At 48.3% G+C, this 20,722-nt stretch overlaps 2 protein-coding genes across 5 annotated transcripts in view; both read left to right on the top strand.

Moving 5' to 3' along the window:
• Positions 1-78: 78 nt before the first annotated feature.
• On the top strand, positions 79-11,632 carry RAD51AP1 (RAD51 associated protein 1). The gene is made up of 9 exons (XM_004596353.2): positions 79-107; positions 2,625-2,674; positions 4,131-4,272; positions 5,392-5,501; positions 6,990-7,076; positions 7,545-7,724; positions 9,386-9,550; positions 10,784-10,930; positions 11,496-11,632. Exons 1-9 carry the CDS (start codon positions 91-93, stop codon positions 11,630-11,632), a joined length of 1,035 nt encoding a protein of 344 aa, XP_004596410.2. The 5' UTR covers positions 79-90.
• Positions 11,552-20,722, top strand: part of DYRK4 (dual specificity tyrosine phosphorylation regulated kinase 4) — a 32,858-nt gene continuing 23,687 nt past the window's right edge. For 2 of the 4 annotated variants that reach the window (XM_058656109.1, XM_058656110.1), the window contains exons 1-2: positions 14,454-14,562; positions 19,420-19,513. In XM_058656109.1, the coding sequence (XP_058512092.1) occupies positions 14,525-14,562; positions 19,420-19,513 (132 nt within the window). In that variant the 5' untranslated portion in view covers positions 14,454-14,524. Of the gene's footprint in view, positions 11,684-14,453; positions 14,563-15,186; positions 15,258-19,419; positions 19,514-20,722 lie in introns of those variants that run through there. The other 2 variants (XM_058656111.1, XM_058656112.1) reach the window with 2 other exon arrangements.

The following is a 20,722-nucleotide window of genomic DNA, read 5'->3' on the forward strand; positions in this document are numbered from 1 at the left end:
GGGCGGGGAGCCTGGGTCTCTGGCTTTGAGCGGGAACTGAAACTGCCGCGGCGGACTGGAAGAAGCGGACAGCTGCCTAGAGACGGGGCCATGGTGCGGCCCGTGAGGTGAGTGGCGTCCAGCCTGGATGCGGACACGGAGCAGGAGGGCCCTGTGGACCGGTCCTGCACGTGGATGGAGGGAAAGGCCGGCGACGCGGGTGGAATGGGTCCTGGTCTCCCGGGAAAACCATCTATCCTAGCGTCCTAAGCCTTCCCCGACTGTTGGCCCCACTTCGCGGCTGTGGCCATGTCCTCTGACCCCCTCGGAAGGAGAGCATCTCCCAGCGTTTGGAGAGCGCGTTACGAGAGATCGAACGCCCGCCTGGGTGTGACTTCATTGGCACGTCGCTGCTAATGCTTCGGTATAATGTGTCAATCTTCCTCGTTGGTCGGTTGACAGTTCCTAGGTCCGTGTAGCTGCTGTGAGTCCCACAGCTTGTTAGCAACTCAGTGCTCAACCCTAAGCCTCCGACTCGGGATGCTCCGCGCTTTCCATGAACTTCCTCACGATCGGATCACCAACGCCTTTAGTGAGGTTATTGGTTATATCCGCTGCGTCTATGTTGCCCTAGGTGCTGGAGGTTACGTTCTCGAGGGTGGGGGAGACGAGAGGTTAGGGGGCCCGAAATAAGCATTTACGGAGCAGAAGAGGAAAACCGCGATGCAAATAGAATGGTTAGGACGTGCTTTCTAAGGGTAGAGTACGTGTGATCGATAAACACGAACCAAGAGGAGGAACTAGTCGCGTCAAAACAGGGGACCCTTCAGGTGACACGGGGGAGTGGGGGCCAGGCCGGCTGAATTGTAGCGTTCATGTAGGGGAGGTGTCTAGGGGATTAGGGTGGAGAATAGCAGGTGTCTTGAGTTGGTAGGATCTTCTCAGCGTCAGGAAGTTTAGATTTTATCTCAATTCCAGTGGAAAGTCAGTAGAGATTTTTCTGTCCTAGGAGGAGAGAGGAGTTTAATTTTGTCTTTCCAACGATTCTTGGCAGCTGGTGGAGAATGAGGGGGAGGGGAGTGTGACCTGCACGGGAGCAGGGATACACTTGGTAGGCTGTGAGGACATGGGGGTGGTGGTCTGGAGGGGGTCTGGAGGGGGTTCTTATTGGTGTACGTGGAATGGAACGTGAAGTTGGTAGATTTTGCTGATGGAACCTGGTCGTGAATGGATGTGGCAGTAATCTCTGCGATGAAATGCGGGCACCCGCATGGGATGCTGGCACTGCAGGCAAAGGCTAAGCCACCTTCCAGGTCCCTTCATGATTGCATTTTTTACTGTCGACCATTCAGAGGGGGGGGGGGGGGGTAAATGAATTCTACTTCCACTTACGGATATGCTTGATAATGCAGTAGGAGTTACTGTATTCATTCTATTTCAACCATGAGTCTTCTCTTATTCAAATAAGCTTTCGATTTCATTTTACTATTATTGAATCTCAGAACATCTAAGACCAAGGACTCCTCATCGTATGTGCCTGATTTCTTGGGCTCTGCAGAGTGGGCGAGCAACCCGAGCACTCTGTTTTACTGGTGTGAGGCAATGGTAGCAGACCTGAAGCCCTGCACCTGCGGCAGATGGCCCAAGGAGTAGCACCTGTGAGATTGGGGTGTCAGTGGCGTGTGTTTCTTTGTCGTGGAACATCGTTACTGCTTGAAGGAACAGCCAACCTGCCAGCTGGATTATTCACACTAGAACATTTGCACCATAGAAAGAGACCAAGACTAGAAGTCCCTGTCACTCAGCGCTTAGACGCCCGGAAGTAGGAAATGCAAATTTTTTTGTTCCACTTTTAGCATATGTGCTGCCGCAGAGAGCGCAGATATTTTAATTTTTTCTGATACCCTCTCATGTGGTTTAAAGATTGGTTTCAGTTGGCAGGAACAAGGTCACTTACACTTGAAGAGCCACTGCACGATGAAAGCAGTATTTTATGTTGTGGACAGATGAAAAAGAATGGATTGTCATATGCACAAGTTTGTATCTAGCAAGGCTGATAGAATGCATCTAAAACACAAGTGTTCGTGCAAGAGGAACTCACAGGTGCCCAGTAGCAATTAAGCAGCATATAAATTGTAATCGTTAATTATATGGATTTTTCCTACTTTGCCAACTTATCCAAACTTTTTCCGTATCCGGTAAGTCAGGTATACTATACAAGTTGCCTTCAAAAAGTTGGTGGAAAATGCAGATTATGAAAGAATTCTGCATGGAGTTAAATTTTCATTTTTGCTCCAAAATCAACTTGTCTTTTCAGCTCCATTTTTTTTTTTTTTTCAAATAAGCTGGGAGATGCTGTCCTTCCGAGGGGGTCAGCAGAGGACATGGCCACGGCCGCGAAGTGGGGCCAAGAGTCGGGGAAGGTTTAGGATGCTAGGATAGATGGTTTTCATGCACTTCATCCTTTGAACTAGTTCGGCTAATATTAAATCCCTGTTGTAAAAATACAGATGTTTTTTAGGTAAGCATTTTTTCAGAGAGTTCGGACACATTTTTGATTATTTGAGACTGTTAGTTGTCGTAGGAATTGGGGTGTAGGTGAGGGAGCCATGTGGGTTGACGCCTCTCTTCTCTCTTGGTCCTAGGCAGAAGAAACCCGTCAACTACTCACAGTTTGAAGACTCTGACAGCGATGGTAAGTGGAACCTATTTTTGTGTTAAGATGTACAGTTGTGTTTCCTCGGAATATGTACCACATTTGTAACTCACAGATGAGACGTTCTCCAATTGCATTTGAAGTTAGTCTGGCGAAAGAATGGCCCAAGGAGCCTGAGTAGTGGCGCTGATAAGGACCCTGACAGGAGTGGTGTCCGTGCGTGACAGATGAACACGCGGGGCCGAGCTGTGTTCTTGGGCTGTTTCTGATTCAATTTCACCTCCTGCTTTCCCCAGAGAAGGAACTGTGCCTTTATGAGATGCAGACGCGTTAGAGGATTTTATAAGAATTTCCATTAATTGCAGTATAAAACAAGACCAGGAAGAAAGGCAGGCCTTCAGCTTTGCTGTGTGGGTCCTGTGTTTGCTCATCTCTGCTGCCAAAGCGCTCAGAGGGTTGAAGAACTTCACAGTAGATAACATCATACTTTGAAGTAGATATTCTAGTTCTTTCTGAGACCTCTGGAGTTTTCTGTGTGTGAAATATTTAGAAATTTCTGGGTTTGAAGGAATCTGCTTTTGCCCGGGACACAACCTTATGTACGTACGCCTAGAGCTCGGAAGAAATAGTGTGCAGTGTAATTTTTACCTATTTGTTCCTGTCATCAGTCAGTCAGTCAGCAAATACGTGTAAGTTGCCATTTACGTTCCAGACACGAAGCATTGCTTGAGGATACAGGAGGCTGTTAAGTTTACACCCCTACATGGGAAGGCACGTAAGAGGAGCATGTATTAATAATAAGTGCCAAAGTATATGATTAAGCCTACCTTGGCCCTGAGGGTGTGGTGTGCTCACACGGGTCATGTATGTTTAAAAGCTGCAGCAGCAATTCTACATTGAGTATCCAGGGAAGAACTGCATTCATTCCGAGGACTGGTGAGACCAGCAACGCAAGCAGCAAACCCGTGAGGAACAGGACTAGGCTGGGAACGAGCGTCTCTGTGCCGGAAGTTACTTTGGTTAGGAGCCTAGGAAGATGGATGTGGTGGTGAACAGGGAAAATCCTGCTGTAAGAGGAGTTCCCGCCCCGTCCTGACGGGCCTTCCTTCCTGTGGAGGAAGAGGGAATGGGCCCTGGGAGGCGTTGGACTGCACTGGGAAGTTGCCATAGAAATAATCCCCTTCTGTTTTGTTTGATATGATAAGATGCGGCAGTTTTCCTAAGGCCTTTGCAAGTTCTTGCAGGCATATGTTTTACATGTATATGCTACCTTAATTGCCCTTGCCATTTTTAAAGTAAATTGATTTTTGCTGGATTGCTATTTTTCAACAAGGCCGCCAAAGCAACGAGAGGCTAAAACAGAAGAGTTAGAATGCAAGACAAACAAAACCATGCTGGCCATGATTTTCAAATTGTAGAAAGTATACTTGAATACCCACTGTAACGAACTCAGCGGCTAAAATGTTATCTTTATTTTCAATTCTTACATAAATAGATGATTTCGTCTCAGCAAATGTACCTCTGCACAAGAAATCCAGAACAGCCCCAAAGGAGGTTAAACCAGACAAGCCAAAGTCAAACGTGAAGAATCTCCAGGTGGAAGACATTGCACCCCAAGAGAAGACCCCTAAAAAAAGGTGAGAGGTAAGACAGACAGGAAGGATGTGGGATTAGAGGCATTCGTTGGAAAGCGGCGCTGGACTCCAGCTTGCAGTTTACGTTAGAACTCATGGAAACACAGTCTTACTTTGTGTATGTAGGAGAACTTGCCAAAATTTATCCCTTCTGACCAGCTGACTTGAAACTTGAAAAAGGGAAACATAGACTTAAATATTCAGACAATAATCATTCCAAAGCTTACCAGCTGTGGATGGCTGCCACAAGACCACAAGCCTGTCTCCGAAGTCCTCAAATCATACAAGACCACGTGGTTTAAAGGGACAGTTCTAAGGACTGAGGTATGTAGCTTTCTGCAAGGAAATGGGATTTTCCTTGTTACAGGAGTTTATCAGTAAGAAGGTCTTGGAGTTTCCAGACTAGACCCAGAATAATTTCTGTGAGGGAGCTGAGAGAGTGAAGGAAGTCCTAAGAGATCCCCAAATGTGTTGCAGGAAGAGGAGATACGGCAAAGAAGAGTGTGAGTGGGTTATGAATATATAGTGTATTATTGCATTATGAGAAGTTAATTAACATAGGAAAACGTACCCTGGATCATGCTTTTATCTTTCCCCTTCTTTATTTTTAAGACTCTTGCACTGTATTTTGAATATAGGGAAAAAACAACCCGAGGGTGAGAAAATCTTTACAAGTAATATGAAAGAAAATGAATCAGTGTGAAAACATGTTTTTGTGCGGGGTCCGTGCCACTTGTAAGGCTGTCAGCCAGTGTCCGAGTGCCCGTTTGAGTGCCAGCTGCTCCACTTCTCTTGCTGCCTCCTGCTAATGTGGCTGCAAAGGCAGTGGAAGACAGCCTAAGTCCCTTGGTCGCTGCCCACGTGGGGGGCGCGAGCACTTCCTGTCTCCTGCTTCTCCCTGTCCTGGCCCTGGTTATTGGAACCCTCTGGGTGATGGAGTGGACGATCTCTCTGCGTCTTTCCCTCTCTGACATGCTGTCTTGCAAGAAAATAATTGAGAAAAATGTATTTTTTAATGTAATTAGCAACTCTTAAATAGTTACCTAGAAAAAATCTGAGACTGGGCTGTTTAGCTAGCTTGATGTTTCTGAAAGCCCATCGTTATTTGTGTTTCTACTGCAGGATGGCTCTGGATGATAAACTCTACCAGAGGGACTTGGAGGTGGCACTCGCTCTGTCCGTGAAGGAGCTTCCGCCCATCACCGCAGGTGTGCAGAAGTCTCAGGGTAAATGTATGCTTTTCTCTGTTGAACTTGGAAACTGACCACTTTTGGGTCTTCACAAACTTTGGAGCCTTAGGATTTAGGATAATCAGTTGGCTGCGGTTGGATTCCATTGCTGTCCAGCCGTGCACGTCTCGTAGCCATTCACGCATCTCTGCTTAGCACTCAGCTGGAGCAGATGGACCATGAGCCCAGGTGTTCAAATTCTGTCTGAATACAGAATAAAAATTGAATTTCTTGACCAGATGAATTGAACTATCAGATCCTAACAATCTGCCTCCCTTTTCTCCAAATCCAAATCAGTGGCACGTGTGGTAGCAGTAATTTTTTATTATAACATAAAGATAGAGATGCTGGTCAGTTTCAGAGCCCGGTTGAGTGACATCTAGATGGCTCTGGATTTTGTTGGTTTTCCTGGCAGCCGGGCAGCAGGTGGTCAGTGCTGACACTGCGCAGACAGACATTATTCCTGGAAAACACAACTCGGGCTGCCAACACGCTTTTCAGATGAAATTGTTTGGGCCTAACTTCTTCCCTAGGGGGAAGATGGTTTAATCCATTATTCAGAGGTACAACTTGCGTTTTATTTTTTCTTTTGGTGTGTTTGTTTTTCAAATCAGTACTGCCTCATATTTAAAAATAAAACAGTTTGATTAGCAAGACGAAAAGGGAAGAGGCGTTGAACACTAACCTTCATGCGTCACATCCACAGTTGAGATGTTGAATTCCGTCCCTCTTACAAAGACACTGTGGAAAGTACAGCAGGAGTCCCTTAGAAGTATCACTAAAAAGTGTCACTACTCGTTTAATGACACTCTTTTTGGCACTGGCATTAGTACCAATTATCACAACTTAAAATGCCCCTAAAACACTTCAGCTTATGCTAAGGTTATTATAGTGACTGGGGAGTCTCTATGTTCAGAAAAGTGTGAACTTGCCTATACAGCTGTGATTGTTAATATTTATCAATTATTTATAATAGGCAGTTTCCACATGAGCTCAACGTTTCATCTCCCGTAATAACCTAAGTGATTATTTTTAATCTCCATATTATACCTGAAAAAATCAAGCCTAGAATAGCAACTTGCGTATCGTCACATAGCCAGTGTCACATGGGCAAGCCTGAATCTGCCCCGAGTTTCTCCTTTTAGGGCACGAACCACCCATAGGTTAAGCGCTCAGGGAAGCTCATGGGGCCAGTTGTGTGTGGGAACTCTATGTCTATCTAGATGCAGTTCTATTGTAACACTAATCTTCTAACTTTGAGGTCAGAGGTGGGGAACCTCTTTGTTTCAGCCAAGAGCCATTTGGGTATTTATGACATCACTCATGGGTCATGAGCTTAAAAATTGGCCTGCTACAGACGTAGTGGATTTTGAGTGCCGCCTGCCTTTGCTTTGTCAGGGCCATAAAGGATTGCAGGCTTTGTACGGTCTGTCTGCCAGGCGTTCCCCACTCTAGCACATCTGAGTTTCTTCTCTTATTCCTCATATATAGACATGCTGAAATGCAACAGCGGTGAAACAGACACAATGGAAAAGCCTCCACGTATCTCTAATTGCAGTGTGACCAGTGATTCTATAGGTAAGGTTTTTTTTATATATTAGTAATTATTTTTTCAACAGTGCTACTTTCCTGACTTGTATTGAAAGTCCTGAAACTGTGGTTAGAAATAGGGTCTTTAATTTTTCGGGGGTCTCCTTACCTGCGAGCCTTTGTGCCTTGTGCGCTGGTCTCGTACACGCAGACTTGCCCAGCTGGGGGGTTGTAGCCGTCCTGGCTGCTGGTCTGGAGTGGTTGACCCCAGAAGAAAGGGCGTGCACCTTCCCAGTTCCGGTTTGAAACTTCCTGAGCAAAAACTCAGTGTAGGTCTTGGGCTAATCTTTCACACCAGCTTGTGTTGCCAGGGTAACGATGTATGACCGAGACTGGGCTACCTAGGTATAATTAAAAGCAGAGGAAGGGACGGATGTGTGAAAGTCCATCCTGCTGTTCCCGAAATGATTGCTGCTGCCGGGAGTCTCCCGTTGACTTCTTATGCCTCTCCCGAAGATTTGGATACAGTTACTGAGGAGGACGACGTTTTGGATACAGTTACTGAGGAGGACGACGTCGGCAGGGCCACCAGGAAACGCAAGGCAGCATCCGACGCTGAGCTGCGGCAGAGGAAGACCCTCGAGGAAGAAGGCGATGGCGACAGTACAAGTGACATGGAACCGGAGTTTGCAACCAGTAAGTCATATCCTGATTAAAAAAAAAAAAAATGAGCTCCAAGGAAGCAGGAGAGCATTCCCCGGAGTTACCGGTACACTTAGAGCGCGTGCTGCACCTCTGGGTGTGCGCAGTGGAGAAACACACAGGACAGGTGAGTTCAGCTGTGTGTAGGAGGCACCCTCCAAACCAGGCCTTGAAAAAGTGAGTCACGGTTAGGCAGACGGAAAGGCTGGAATAGCATCTCAGACTGCTCGACGTCACAGGGCAGCAGACAGCACATGCGCAGAGACAGAAGCCCGCTGGGGACGAGTGTCAGAGAGGAGGCTCACGGGCAAGGAGCTCAGACCCACGCACAAGTCATTTTTACAGCTGGTGGAAACTCATGACATTTGGCAGCGAAAGTGTTCTGTCTCAGTGTTCAAAAATTAGGTCAAATGGGCTCGTTAAAGTACAAACTTCAGGCTGACGTCAAGTGAGTCAACCAGAGGTGCCAGAGTCTCCCCTCATGTGCTTTCTGATAGGATCCAGTATAAAGTACAGGCAGTCACCCAGGAAGTATATTCTCACCACAGAAAAGGGCAGGAGTTAATCTAATCAAGCCTTGAGAGCAAAGCTCCAGCCCACAGAAAGTGCGAGATCAGCTAGAAGCAGGAAGGGAGAAACAAAGAAGGCCACAGAAAAATCCCCAATGGAGGACATTCTGTAGGACAGCTGACCTGGTCACTTCATGTCAGAGTCACGGGCGAAGGGAAGAAGGTGTTGCTCTATACGAGAAGTTGAATGCAGACTACATAGAATGTGATACCAAGACACCTGTTCGTCATGTCGGAATGGCATTGTTACATGAGAAAGTGTCCATGTTTTCTAAAGTATGTGGGAATATAATAAGGTGATGCTTTGGGTTCGTTTTACTATTCTGCAGAAGAGAGGAGAAAGAGTGAAAGACATGGAGGCAGGCCCGCTGGCGGGGCCGAACGTGCAGCAGGGCCGTGGGACTGGAACCCACACCCGTATGGAATACAGGCAGCAGCTTACCCGCTGTGCCACAGCCCTGTTAGTTATTGTCAGTACTTTTTAGATTGGCTCGATCTGCACATCAGCCCCATTAATGTACTTATCACCACCCTCCCTTTTTAAAAACAATTTATTTTTATTTGAAGGGGAGAGTTACAAAGAGAAGGAGAGACAGAGAGTGGTCTTCCATCTGCTGTTTCATCCCCTAGATGTCTACCAGCTGGAGCTAAGCCAGTCTGGAGCCAGGAGCTTCCTCTAGGTCTCCCCCATGGGCACAGGAGCCGCTTTCCACTGCTTTCCCAGGCCATAAGCAGGGAGCTGGATGGGAAGTGGAGCAGCCGGGACATAAACTGGCATCCTTATGGGATACCAGCACTGCTGCAGGTGGAGGCTTAGCCTACTGTGCCATGACACCAGCCCCACTTGTTCGCTCTCTTGAGGTGAGGAAGCAGAGACGTAGTGAAGACATAGACCTGTGTGAGGGCATGCGATAGGAAGTGGAGGGGCTGGGATTCAAAGCCCAGGTACCCAGGATGTCAGCCCCTGCAGTGTTCTGCCCCAGCACAGAGACGTCCAGGAGCGTGGTGCCAACGCTGGGGTTATGGTGCGGTGTGGAGAGCTGTGCTCTGTGGCACCCAGGTAAGGTATGCACTCTCATGTCGTAGGTGAAGATCCCACAGATGACTCTGATTATGGACAGAGTGAAGATAACGATGAAAACTTCACCGTGAGAAAAAGTAAAGTTAAAGAAATTAAAAAACGGGGAGTGCAGGCGAAATCCCCAGGAGGAAAGAAAGAGAAGAAATCTAAGTCCAAGAGCAGCGCTTCGGGTGAGCTCGCCCCCGACTATTTAATGTTATCAAGTCTGCTTGGTTTTGTGTGGTGTATGCGCAGCGTCTGTCTCATCCTGGCCTTTGTTCCTTGCGAGTTCAAGTGCTTTCAGGGAAGCAGGAGAGGGCCAGGCAAGGGTGGAACGCAGAGAGCGAGCCTTGCTCCAATTTGCTGTGCATTGCCCTTCACGCCTCACAGCCGCCCTCTGGTGGCTGTGGCAGAGTAGCTAAATCGTTTGAGATTTGAGGATTTTAAATCTGCTGTTTGAACCCAAGTGTGTCATTCAGAGGCAAGCTCCAGCTGCTGGACCACGTTTTATCCCGTATCCATCTTAGTTCAGGCCCTCAGCTGAATTCCCATAGTGGCCTGCAGAGTCACCTGCTTGCCCTACCCTACCACCAGAACGATGTTTGCAAAAGGCAGTCACTTCATGCCTCCTTTTCTTGGAGTCCTGAGTGATCCACGGGATCCAAGATCAACAGAAGTGATGGCCCGCTGTCTGCCGCCTTCCTGCTGCGGCCGCGCTGAGTCCGTGCCGCCTCTGCAGCTTGTCTCATTCTTCAGTTCTGCATGCTCTGCTCCCCCTGGTGACTGCTCAGCTCAGCCACTTGATTTGAGCCTTGATTGGGCTCAGACCGCCCGCACATCTCCGTGGGACTTGTAGGCATATAGACCAGACTAGCTTCCTGTCCCACTGGGCATGCCTCTGGCGTCCGTCGTTTTTCTTAACACACTGCACTGGACACATGTCTCCATTTTCTTATCCTTCCCTCTCAAGTGACCAGTCCGTTAGAGCCTCCTTCAGAGCTGGATCCGTGGGTAGCGCAATATTCTGTGTCATTCTAGCACAGCATTTCATTGATACCTGCAAATGAGAACATGATTATATAACAGTTCAAGTACAGACTTTGCAGTCAGATCTGATTTCTAATCCTGGCTCAGACATTGACTAGCGATCACACTACAGGCACGTTACGTTAGCCCCTCCATTCTGTACCAGCATCGTTGGAGAGGGTGAAAGGCAGTGTATTCTTATTACACCGCCTGGCATATAAATGCTCTCCAGAGGCAGGTAGCGTTGGGCACTCAGCAAATGTTTCCACATCTGTGATTCTGCCTTTTGAATTTGGGGTAGGTTTGTGTCATTCTGTAATGTTTATGCATATGTGCTAGACGTAAAGATTTTACCTTCTAATCTAACAAAGTCTTCTATGTATGTTTTTCCAAATAAGTGACTTCAGTCAGCTCTGCTGCAGCTGCTGTCGAAACCAAACAGTCTCCAGCCAAGCAGGTGTACTTCCCTGCAGAGGCCGCCAGGAAGCCGCTGCAAACCTACAACGCTGCAGCCGAAAGCAGGAGGCCCAAGTGGGTCCCCCCAGGTACGGCGCGTGCATGCGGTCAAGGGCAGGGACCTCTGGTGGATCTTTTTATTCTCCCCCCAGGTGTAAACGCAAGTATCTGAGCCATTTCCCCAGCTTATTAATATTGTTTTAAAAATAAGCTTTAAGTTGCTAATCTTCGCTTATTTAGCCATTCCTTCTTTCTTATTATCCAAATCGTTTATTTTTTTCCTCCCAATATTAAAAATTCTCAAGTCTAGTCCTTGGCAGAAAGAACCACTGTGTTAAGAGATTGGTGAAATCTGTATGGTATTTTCTGTTTTTCTGAGCAGCGTTCCCTGCTCTTGGCGTTCATGTTGCACCTTTCATGGTTGGTGTTTGGTGCCGTAGCTTGGCTCCCAGGAACGAGGACAGATAGACAGTGCTGCTCGTTGGGGCTCTCCGCTCTTCAGATCCAGTTTATTGGTGAATGTCCGCTAGAAAGCAGAGTGATGCTTGCGTGTGTGTGTGCGTGCGTGTGTGTGTGTTGTCTTCTGCTGCTTATAAATTAGTGAGGAGGAAGAGGCGTCAGACATGGTCCGTGTCACTTCCTGCTCTCTTTCAGCGGCGTCTGGATGCAGCAGCGCCAGCAGCAGCCCGCTCGCAGGAGCCACGGTGAAATCACCAAACCAGAGTCTCCGCCTTGGCCTGTCCCGGTTGGCTCGAGTTAAACCTTTGCACCCAAGTGCCGCCAGTAGCTGAGGGAGCTGGCAAAGAAAGATGCGCTGCAGAGGACCTCAGCTTTCCCCATGTGTATCTGTTTGATTTGTGTTCATCTCCGTGTTTGAGGGGGACATTGCACCATAGCGTGTTGTGTCGTATAAACGTTCTCTCTGTTGGTGGTTCTGTTCTCCATAAAGCTATTCAAGCCTTCAGGAAAAGGTTTGTTTATATGACTTACCTGCTCACGCCGCTGCCCTCTGAGGAGCACGTCCTGTCTTGCACATAGGAAGTCCCTGTCGGTGTGTGACCTTCGGTGTGACAGGGAGGGAGGTCGCGTCCCGTGCTGTCCCAGCCAGTGCACGACCCTTCACCCTGCCTGGATCATCTGGCCACGGGAAGCACATCCGTTTCTTTCAGGTGACATTTCTGACAGTTTCCAATGCTGACAGTTTCATTAATGTTCAGTTTTATTGCAGAGATGTTTTGTATTCTACCCAAATCGTTTTGCAGTGAGAATTGAGGATTATTTTGCAGGTCACAGTGATCGAAGTAGTCTGTGGATCCAAAATAGATGCTCACTGTGTGGCGAATAGAATTGACATTTTATGAAGTCGTCTTTGTCAAAGCCTTTAATAAAAGTGAACGTGCTGGTTTGTTCGATCCCTTTTCAGATATCCATCTGTGATTGGGTACGTTTCCTGAAGTCCTTGCAGGAATGTGAGCCTCCGTTGTACCATAACCGGGGGCAGCTGTTTCATAACCATGTGATGTTAAGCTGGTGCCCTGAAGAGAGGCTATGTGTACTCGGTCAGCTGTATTATTACATTAGGTAACCCCGCTCTTCAGGAAGCAGAGAGCTGAATCTGTTGTAAGAACTGTAATGTGTACTTTGTATTTATGGTAAGAATTTCAGTGACCTCCAGCATGATAACCTAGCAGCTAAAGTCCTCACCTTGCACACACTGGGATCCCATATGAGTGCTGGTTCTAATCCCTGCAGCCCTGCTTCCCATCCAGCTCCCTGCTTGTGGCCTGGGAAAGCAGTCGAGGACGGCCCAAAACTTTGGGACCCTGCACACGCGTGGGAGACCTGGAAGAAGCTCCTGGCTCCTGACTTCAGCACAGCTCAGCTCTGGCCACTGCAGTCACTTGCGGTCTCTTGGGGGAGTAAATATTCAGACAGAAGATCTTTCCACCCTGTCTCTCCTCCTCTCTATATATCTCACTTTCCAATGAAAATAAATAAGTCTTTAAAAAAAAAATTCAATGACTTCCTGATTACTTTTTAATGAAAAATTTCAGATCATATTAACCCTTTAAAATATCTGAGTTCTTGCTTTATGGAAACATCTTGTGTGCAAAATGAGCAATTTCAAGTTATGATTAAAGTGCACGTTTGCATGTTGATTTTCTGCATTTTCCCCTTATCTAGAACATTTTGTTTATCACCTCACCTGCCTAGCCACTCAGCTTCTAGAACTGTATCTTTGGGCCTGGCGCAGTGGCCTTGTGGCTCAAGTCCTTACCTTGCACACACCGCGATCCTGTATGGCCACCAGTTTGTTTCCTAGCGGTCCTGCTTCCCACCCAGCACCCTGCTCGTGGCCTGGGAAGGCAGTCAAGGATGCACCCAAAGCCTTGGGACTCTGCACCCATGTGGGGGACCCAGAAGAGGCTCTGGGCTCCTGGCTTTGGTCAGCTCAGCTCCAGCCATGGCAGCCACTTGAGAAGTGAATCAGTGGATAGAAGGAAGATCTTTGTCTCTTTGTCTGCTTTCCCCTCCCCCCCCCAAAAGCCAAATATAGCTTTAAAAAAAAAAAATACCTTCTAGCCCTGAGCAACTTTCTGGTCCAGCTCAGCAGTATACATCGAGAGCCCGTTAGGAGCCGGTGCCATTGACTGGTCAGGTGGCATCAGCTTGACGAGCCAGCTTTGCCATCTTGCTGCACATTCATGGTTTCTTGTGATCTAATACTTCTCGAAGCGGCCTGGCTGGAAGGAGCAGTGGTTCCTGCTGCCGAGCCTGGTGTCCTTGGCTTCCAAGCCCTGCTCATCATACCCTGATGGAAGCATCCTACTTTGGGGGTCATGTGCCCCCTTTAAACCTTTTCTTCCCACCTCCCTGCCTGCTGGTCGCTGTTTGGCTGGTTTGTATTCTTTCCTGTCCCCTACACCCACTTCTCTCACTACAGTGTGCTCTTCCTGACGCTGAAACATCCTCGCTGGTTTGTTCCAACAGGACTGCTTGCAGTGCACACGCATTCACCTTAGCCTGTCTGGCTGCCAGGCTGCAGTGCGGCTGGCTGGCCGCCACCTGCCTCTTCAACCTGGTCACGCCTGCCCACACGCAACTTTGACCCCTGCTCCTGAGTGCGGGCAGAAGTACCCAGCGTTCTTGTGGCTGTGGCTCTTCAGATTTGTTCTTTCTTGCATTCTTTCCGTGGCTGATCACTATTTTCTTTTAAGATTTATTTATTTTCATTGGAAAGGTAGATCTACAGAGAGAAGGTGAGACAAAGATCTTCCATCCACTGGTTCACTCCCTGGAAGACTTTAATGGCCAGAGCTGAGCTGAGAGCCAGGAGTCTCTTCCGGGTCTCCCTCATGGGTACGGGGTTCCAAAGACTGCTTTCCCAGGCCATATGCAGGGAGTCGGATCGGAAATGGAGCAGCAGGGACGTGAACCGGCATCCATCTGGGTTGCTGGCACTTGAAGGTGGAAGATTAGCGTGTTAAGCCACAGCGCCTGCCCACTATGCCCATGTTTAAGGTGCTGTATTTGGGACCCGACCAGAACCTAAGCCCTTTCAGTCCTAAGAGTCACAAAAAGGGCGGAAACCGTCTCCATGGCGACGGGCAGGGGGTGTGGCCTCACCGACCAGGTCGGGTGACCTACCCTAGCGCCCTGGGCGGGCGGTCTGCGCCAGCCTCATGCAGCTCCTCCCACCCCCGACGCCCACCGGAACAGAGTAAGGGCTTGGGAGCGGGACGGGGCTAGGATGGGTCGAGCTCTCTGGCCGGAGCCACCTGGGGCCCAGCGAGGCCTTGGGGCCAGGGCTAGGAAGGCCTCCGAAGTGAGGTGTGGGCGCACAGAGAGGGGCGGCCTAACTGAGAGCTTCCCTTCAGGCACGCCATCCTGGGGAGCGCCCCCCAGAACCTCCCTCGGGCCCTCCCCAGTCAATAGAATGTCGCCTCCTCCGGGGTTAGGGCATTCCTCGGAACTCCTGGCGACCTTCCCGGAACCTGTGCTTCCAAGCCTGACCCAACACTTCGCGCGCGACACTGCGTCCTGCCACCGGGGCCTTCCCTGCCAGTCTGTTCTCGGGTTATTCACCAGCGGGTCCGCGGCCACGGGCCTCAAGGTTTGCCCACGCGCCGGGGCTGCCCGCTAACAAAGAGCACGCAGAGGTGGTGCGTGTTCCGCCCCCGGCAGCCACGCGCTCGCCGCGCTCCCGCTCCGCCGAGCTCCCAGCCTCAGCAATGCTTTCTCTTGGAGAAAACCAACCTGCCACAACAGCAGCTGCCGGGCGCCGCAAACATCTGCCAGGGCTGCGGAACTCCTCTGACTGACAGCGTCCCCAGACCCTGCTGTTGAGGCTTAAAGCCCTGGCAAAAGGTCGGGCCCAGTGGAAGGGATAAGTGTGGCATGAGCCAACGTGTGGTGGTGAGTATGTGCCAACGAGGTGTTCCAGGGAATGCTGCGAACCTGCGCAGAGGATGCTGGGTGGCAGACCCACCAAGCTTTTTCCTCACTGAGCGTTCTCCTGCTTTGTATTCGTTGCAAATGGGCTAAATGTACAGACTTCTCAAAGCTGCAGAGGACCCAGTGCCGGAAGTTAGAAGTCGTAGGGTCTTTTGTTTGTTTTAAGTCTTATTTATTCTCTTGCAAAATCAGACATACAGAGAAGAGGAGAGACAGTGAGGAAGATCTTTGGTCTGATGATTCACTCCCCAAGTGACTGCAATGGCCAGTGCTGAGCCAATCTGAGGCCAGGAGCCTGGAGCCTCTTCCAGGTCTCCCACACAGGTGCAGGGTCCCAAAACTTTGGGCCGTCCTGGACTGTTTTCCCAGGCCACAAGCAGGGAGCTGGATGGGAAGTGGGGCTGCTGGGATTAGAACCGGCGCCCATATGGGATCCCGGTGTGTGCAAGGTGAGGACTTTAGCTGCTAGGCCACCGCGCCAGACCCAGAAGTTTTAGTTTTGAACCCCACGTGAGTATGTTGTGATGACTTAAAAGGGCAAAACTTGACATAGACTGTATTAATGAGTAGATAATTAATAGTTAACTCTAATAGTTAATTGATTTGTAATTAATGCATGGCTAATAGTTAATAACAGCGAATGGAGTCTGGCAAAGAATGTCAAAGTCTTGTCGCCTGACTTAGCACTGATTAGACCACAAGCTAGACTCTAGAATACAGGAGCTACTTTAAGAGAAGTCGTGTAGAGTTAAAAATAAAAGCAGTTACAACCTTGGCCCTCTGCCAGGCCTGGGTTCTCTCTCCCAGAAGAAGGGTTCGAAAAAGACAAAGTAGAGAAGCCCTAAGAATGCCTGGAGACAAGCAGGTGCAAAGGAGGGAAAAACACTTTTTACTGTTCAAGTTCTGAACATTCTAGAATGCTCGTGTAGAAGAGAAGGTTGATAGCAAGGAGAGGTGTGGAATACTTTGCTCAATAAGGTTTTCCAACACACATTTTACCCAATACCAGCCGTCCATTATCAGCAGAGTGGACAGTGGGTTGCCCAGAAAAACAGCACACTGTGTCATGGAAGTATCCCTGCATAGCTAGGGTCATTGGCAGGGGTGCCATCAGGAGGCCCACCGCCGTGGGAGAATGAGTAAGATGGTCCTTAACACCTCCACCTGCTCAAAAGAGTGTGAGTGAATTCCCAAGCGTTTCAGAGCCTTGTGCAGTGGGGCCCGGAAGTGCTCACAGGCAGCTGCGTGCGCCAGTTAAAGGCATGGATGCATGGCCTCCCAAGTGCAGAAATGCAGCAGGGAGTCCGTGTGTCGTACATGGCCGCGGCGTGTGCCTCCTAGCAGCCCCAGTGTCATGATGATCTAATCATAATGGAGAAAACTCAAGAAACCCGTTTCCTCTGTGGTCATGGAAGTACTGTCTCCCCAGAAAGGGCGTATGTATGGATTAACATGCAGCATGGCGTTGTGGGAACACTGTGTATGTGTGTGTGTATGTGTGTGTGTGCGCGCGCGCGCGTGTGCTTGTCTTGCCCTCCAGACTTCCAGCTCCTTGCAAACCAGGATGATGTGCTCAGTAGCTGGCAGAGGTTCATTCTGTAACATGTTTTGATTAGTCTCACCTGTTTGAGATCTCTTTCTTCGGTAGAGTTGTACAAAACAAGTCACTGTCCTCACTCTTGGAAGCCATTTAAACAACGACAACAAAACCTCACAGGACAAACCAAGAAACCAGATTAGTTTCTGCAAAAAGACAGTCACCCATTGATGACCCTCCCAGTAAGTGAGACCATGGATTCCTGCTTAAACATTAACCCTGATCCATTACTGTGTGTAGAGGTCTGAGCCACAGAGTATTCTTAAGGCTGAGGCTGTGGGGGGAGGGGATAGCCTCATCTCCGAGCATGTATGATGGCATCAACAATCATACTACGCAAGCATTTCATGTCAATTGCACATGGGAACCGCAGACATGTCAGTTTACTCAGCTTATCAGAACTCTGAAGATTGCAATTCCAAGTGTTCCAATGTTTTTACTTTACAGACTAATATTTAAATAACCTAATAATCATTTCAAGTCACGCTTGTCATCCTTACCCCTCAAGAGATTCCAAATCAAAGTGAAACTAAAATAGTTGCACCCCCAGGTAATTAAAACTGCTGACTGACAAAAAATGAGCTCCAGAGATAAGCTGTGCTATGGGAGTCCAGAGGCTAGAGTTTGGTGTTGAGAGCTAGGGAAACTGGCCTGCGTGTTAGGTAAAGAAAATAAGGAACTGGAATTTTCAGTTCAGCTCAGTTTAGCTCTCCACAGCAGCACGCACTATAGCGCTGACACTTCATGTTCAATCCTCCATGCAGCAAGATACAAGCAACATGAAAGTATTTTAATTCTTTCTCCCATGTGGTTTACCACACGTAAAAGATAAACATTTGCAAGGCTGTGAGTAGGGATTAAATGTTATTGTTGGAAACCAGATTGATTGTGCCAAGGCACACTCTGGCATGTTGGATAACCCCAGAACTAGCCATGGCCGGGAAAATGTAGATTAAAGTCCAACACAGTGATTTCCCCCCCCCCAGGTTCTAACAATCTTTTCACAGAAGAAAGATTACATTTAGAACTGGAAGGGACTTGAGAGGTTTTCTGGTCCGTTCTTATCATTTTACAATTGTGAAAACAGTTCAGAGAAAGCAGTTGACTCCTTTAAAGCAGAGGCGGTCTTTGTGGGGCAGCCCTGAGTCTGGCGCCCAAGTCCAGTGCGTGCTCCGTCTGTTAGCCTACAGACCTGCCAGAACTGAACAAAGAGTTCTATTTGGAGAAGTGCATCTGGACTCTCAGGGTCTCCCACATCTGGGTGCAGCAGCTTCTAATACAGAGTCCTGTTGCAATTGGTTTCCTCTTGTGTCACAATGGCACAACCCCATGTCCATTCGATGGCCAAAATTCCAGCTGTTGCATCTCCCAGATAAATTCCAAAGTATGTAATTTTTTTTCACCACTGTGTTCGTAGCATCATCCACCCCTTCTGATTTCTGGCAAAGGCAGTGCTCTTCCGTGCCTTTTGTTCTTTCAGTAGCCTCCTTCACCTGCCTCAGTCCTGGCCCTGCCTTGGCAGCTCTCCCGGTGGAGCTGGGATGGGCTCCGGGAGCGCTCACACTGCCCTGTGTAAACGCAACCATCGTGAGCATTGTAGTGCTCTGTTACCATGCTCCTCCTCTCCTGGGTGCCCGGTTCTGGAACACGGAGACTACGTCTGGTGTCTTGGGGGATGTCTGTCTCAGCAAAAAGGAGGGCAGGAAGGAAAAAGAAGGAAGTAAGACTGTGTTTGTTAGCAAACAATGATTATTCCCTTCAGTTTTGTGTACGGCTTTTCATTGTGTATGTTCCGTGCCTTTGGGATCAATTGAACCTTCCCTTTCACCTCTCCTAGCCCCGCTCTGACCTATCACAGTGTGTTTCTTCCAGATTCTCCTCTGGACCACATGCAAGCACCTTACTTTTACTCAAGAAATAATTTGGGGTCATGCCACACACATTGTCCTACTGTGTTTGCTCAATACATCGGAGTGTAGATTAAGATTAACCTCATTTCTTAACAACTGTATCTCTTGTAAATCTCCACTTCAACTCGATTGCATAGAAGGCTGCAAGGTTTTTCATCTTGCTGTATATTATTTGCAAAGCTGTCTCCAAATGCGTGTGCAAAGACAGCCAAATGAGGTCCTAGCAAAGCTGTTCTAGCAACCGTCCCCCTTTCTTGTTCTATAACCACTAGGCCATCCTAGTAGCCAGCTAATTTATGCGTATGGTAGGGGAATATCATCACAGTGAGAGGGTGAGGGTTATTTGGCAATTAGTTCGGGGAAAAGGGGTCTTTTGGGCTTGACGTCTAACAGCGGACCTCCTAATCACCCCCTCTTCCTCCTGTCACTCCCTCTGCCCTCAGAGGGACCTAAACCACCAGAAGGGGGGGAGGAGGACAAGTGAAACTCGGCCTTCATTTTAGTCCAGTCATCTTGCTTTCTTCGGACCAGCCCAGCTTCCTTCCACCTGTGGGGTGGAGGGGCATCACTCTTTACTCGCACCACTGACTCATTTTTTGACTCTTCCCTCCCACAGGACTCAAATGGACGCTAAAAAGCCACTGAAACAAAGTTTGACGACGCTCCCAATTTTGAAAACCAGGAAGAAACAAAATTTCACCTCTGTGAAGGTAAATGTCCTTTCATTTCGACTGGGGAAGAGAGGTGTCCTCATGAAAACTTGAGAACTCCAAACCGTGGGGACACTCTCGGGCCCCAAATATCTCTGAGGACTGTGTGAAGGGGCCAGGGTGTGGAGGACCATGCTGGTTGGCAAAGCCAGGTCTAGGCAGGCAGGAGCCTGCAGATGCGCAACTGTGGAACAAGACCTTCATCTAACAGGTAGCTCGTATGTGAGTTCCATAGTGTCTTTTATTTCATTTTGTTTCTTGGGACCACACTGGAGTGCAAAAATAGTTCTCGACAAATATTATTTAAGAACACTCCCAGGAAATGTCTGAGTTTTGTTTGGGTGCTTGGTTTTTGCCCAATGCATACAAGCATAGTAATGACCAGCCCTCATTGTCCATATTGCTAGAGTTGAAAATGAATAGCTTAGTGGATCTTAACCTTGCTTTCATGTTTAGAAGAGGCCAAGGAAATTTTAAAACCAGAATTTCTAGGAGTCCTGGACATTGTTTTTCAAAAGCTCTTCGCTATCATGTGGGAACAGATGTCTTTTAATACATTCATTATGTCATCAACTCTCAAGTATTTGCTGGTTGTAAGACTGGGAACTGTGCATACATCCCCTGGTGGTGGTTCTATTAAATGAGAGGTGAGAGCGTGAACATGCTGGCTGGCTGATGCTGGGGGCCAATCAGTACTGATTCCTCTGCCCTTGTCTTACCCTTTTCCTCCCTCCTCTCCTTCCATATAATGGATGGGTTTCTAAGTGAATACAAAAGAACACCCTTTCTGTTATTTCATCAATACTCCCTATTAAAAGTCACAAAACCCAAGCTGACCACTTGGTATTGCAAAGGCATGCAAATTACAGTCAAAGCTGCAATAGCCAGTATGCTCTAGGTTTTCAAGGTGATCCACTGGGATTTGTGATTATTAATCCACCTTTCCTTTATTTTTTAATTAGACCTATTTTTGTTTGGAAAGCAGAACTACGGAGAGAAATAGGGATAAGGTGAGGAGAGGTGAAGAGAGAAAGAGCGAGCTTCCTCCTGCTGTTTCACTTCCCAGATGGCCACAATGGCTGAAACCAGGAGCCAGGAACTTCTCCTCGGTCTCCCATGTGGGGCTTCAGTGTTACAATCACTTGGACCACCTTCCACGAGTTTTCCCAGGCCATTAGCAGGGAGCTGTACTGGAAGTGGAGCAGCTGC

This window comes from Ochotona princeps, chromosome 27, assembly GCF_030435755.1.
Source record: "Ochotona princeps isolate mOchPri1 chromosome 27, mOchPri1.hap1, whole genome shotgun sequence".
Classification (NCBI taxonomy): Eukaryota; Metazoa; Chordata; class Mammalia; order Lagomorpha; family Ochotonidae; genus Ochotona; species Ochotona princeps.

Coding starts and splice junctions, on each gene's coding strand:
- RAD51AP1 (XM_004596353.2), top strand. Junction 2,675..4,130: donor TGAAGACTCTGACAGCGATG/GTAAGTGGAACC, acceptor TTACATAAATAG/ATGATTTCGTCTCAGCAAAT. Junction 10,931..11,495: donor GCCCAAGTGGGTCCCCCCAG/GTACGGCGCGTG, acceptor GCTCTCTTTCAG/CGGCGTCTGGATGCAGCAGC.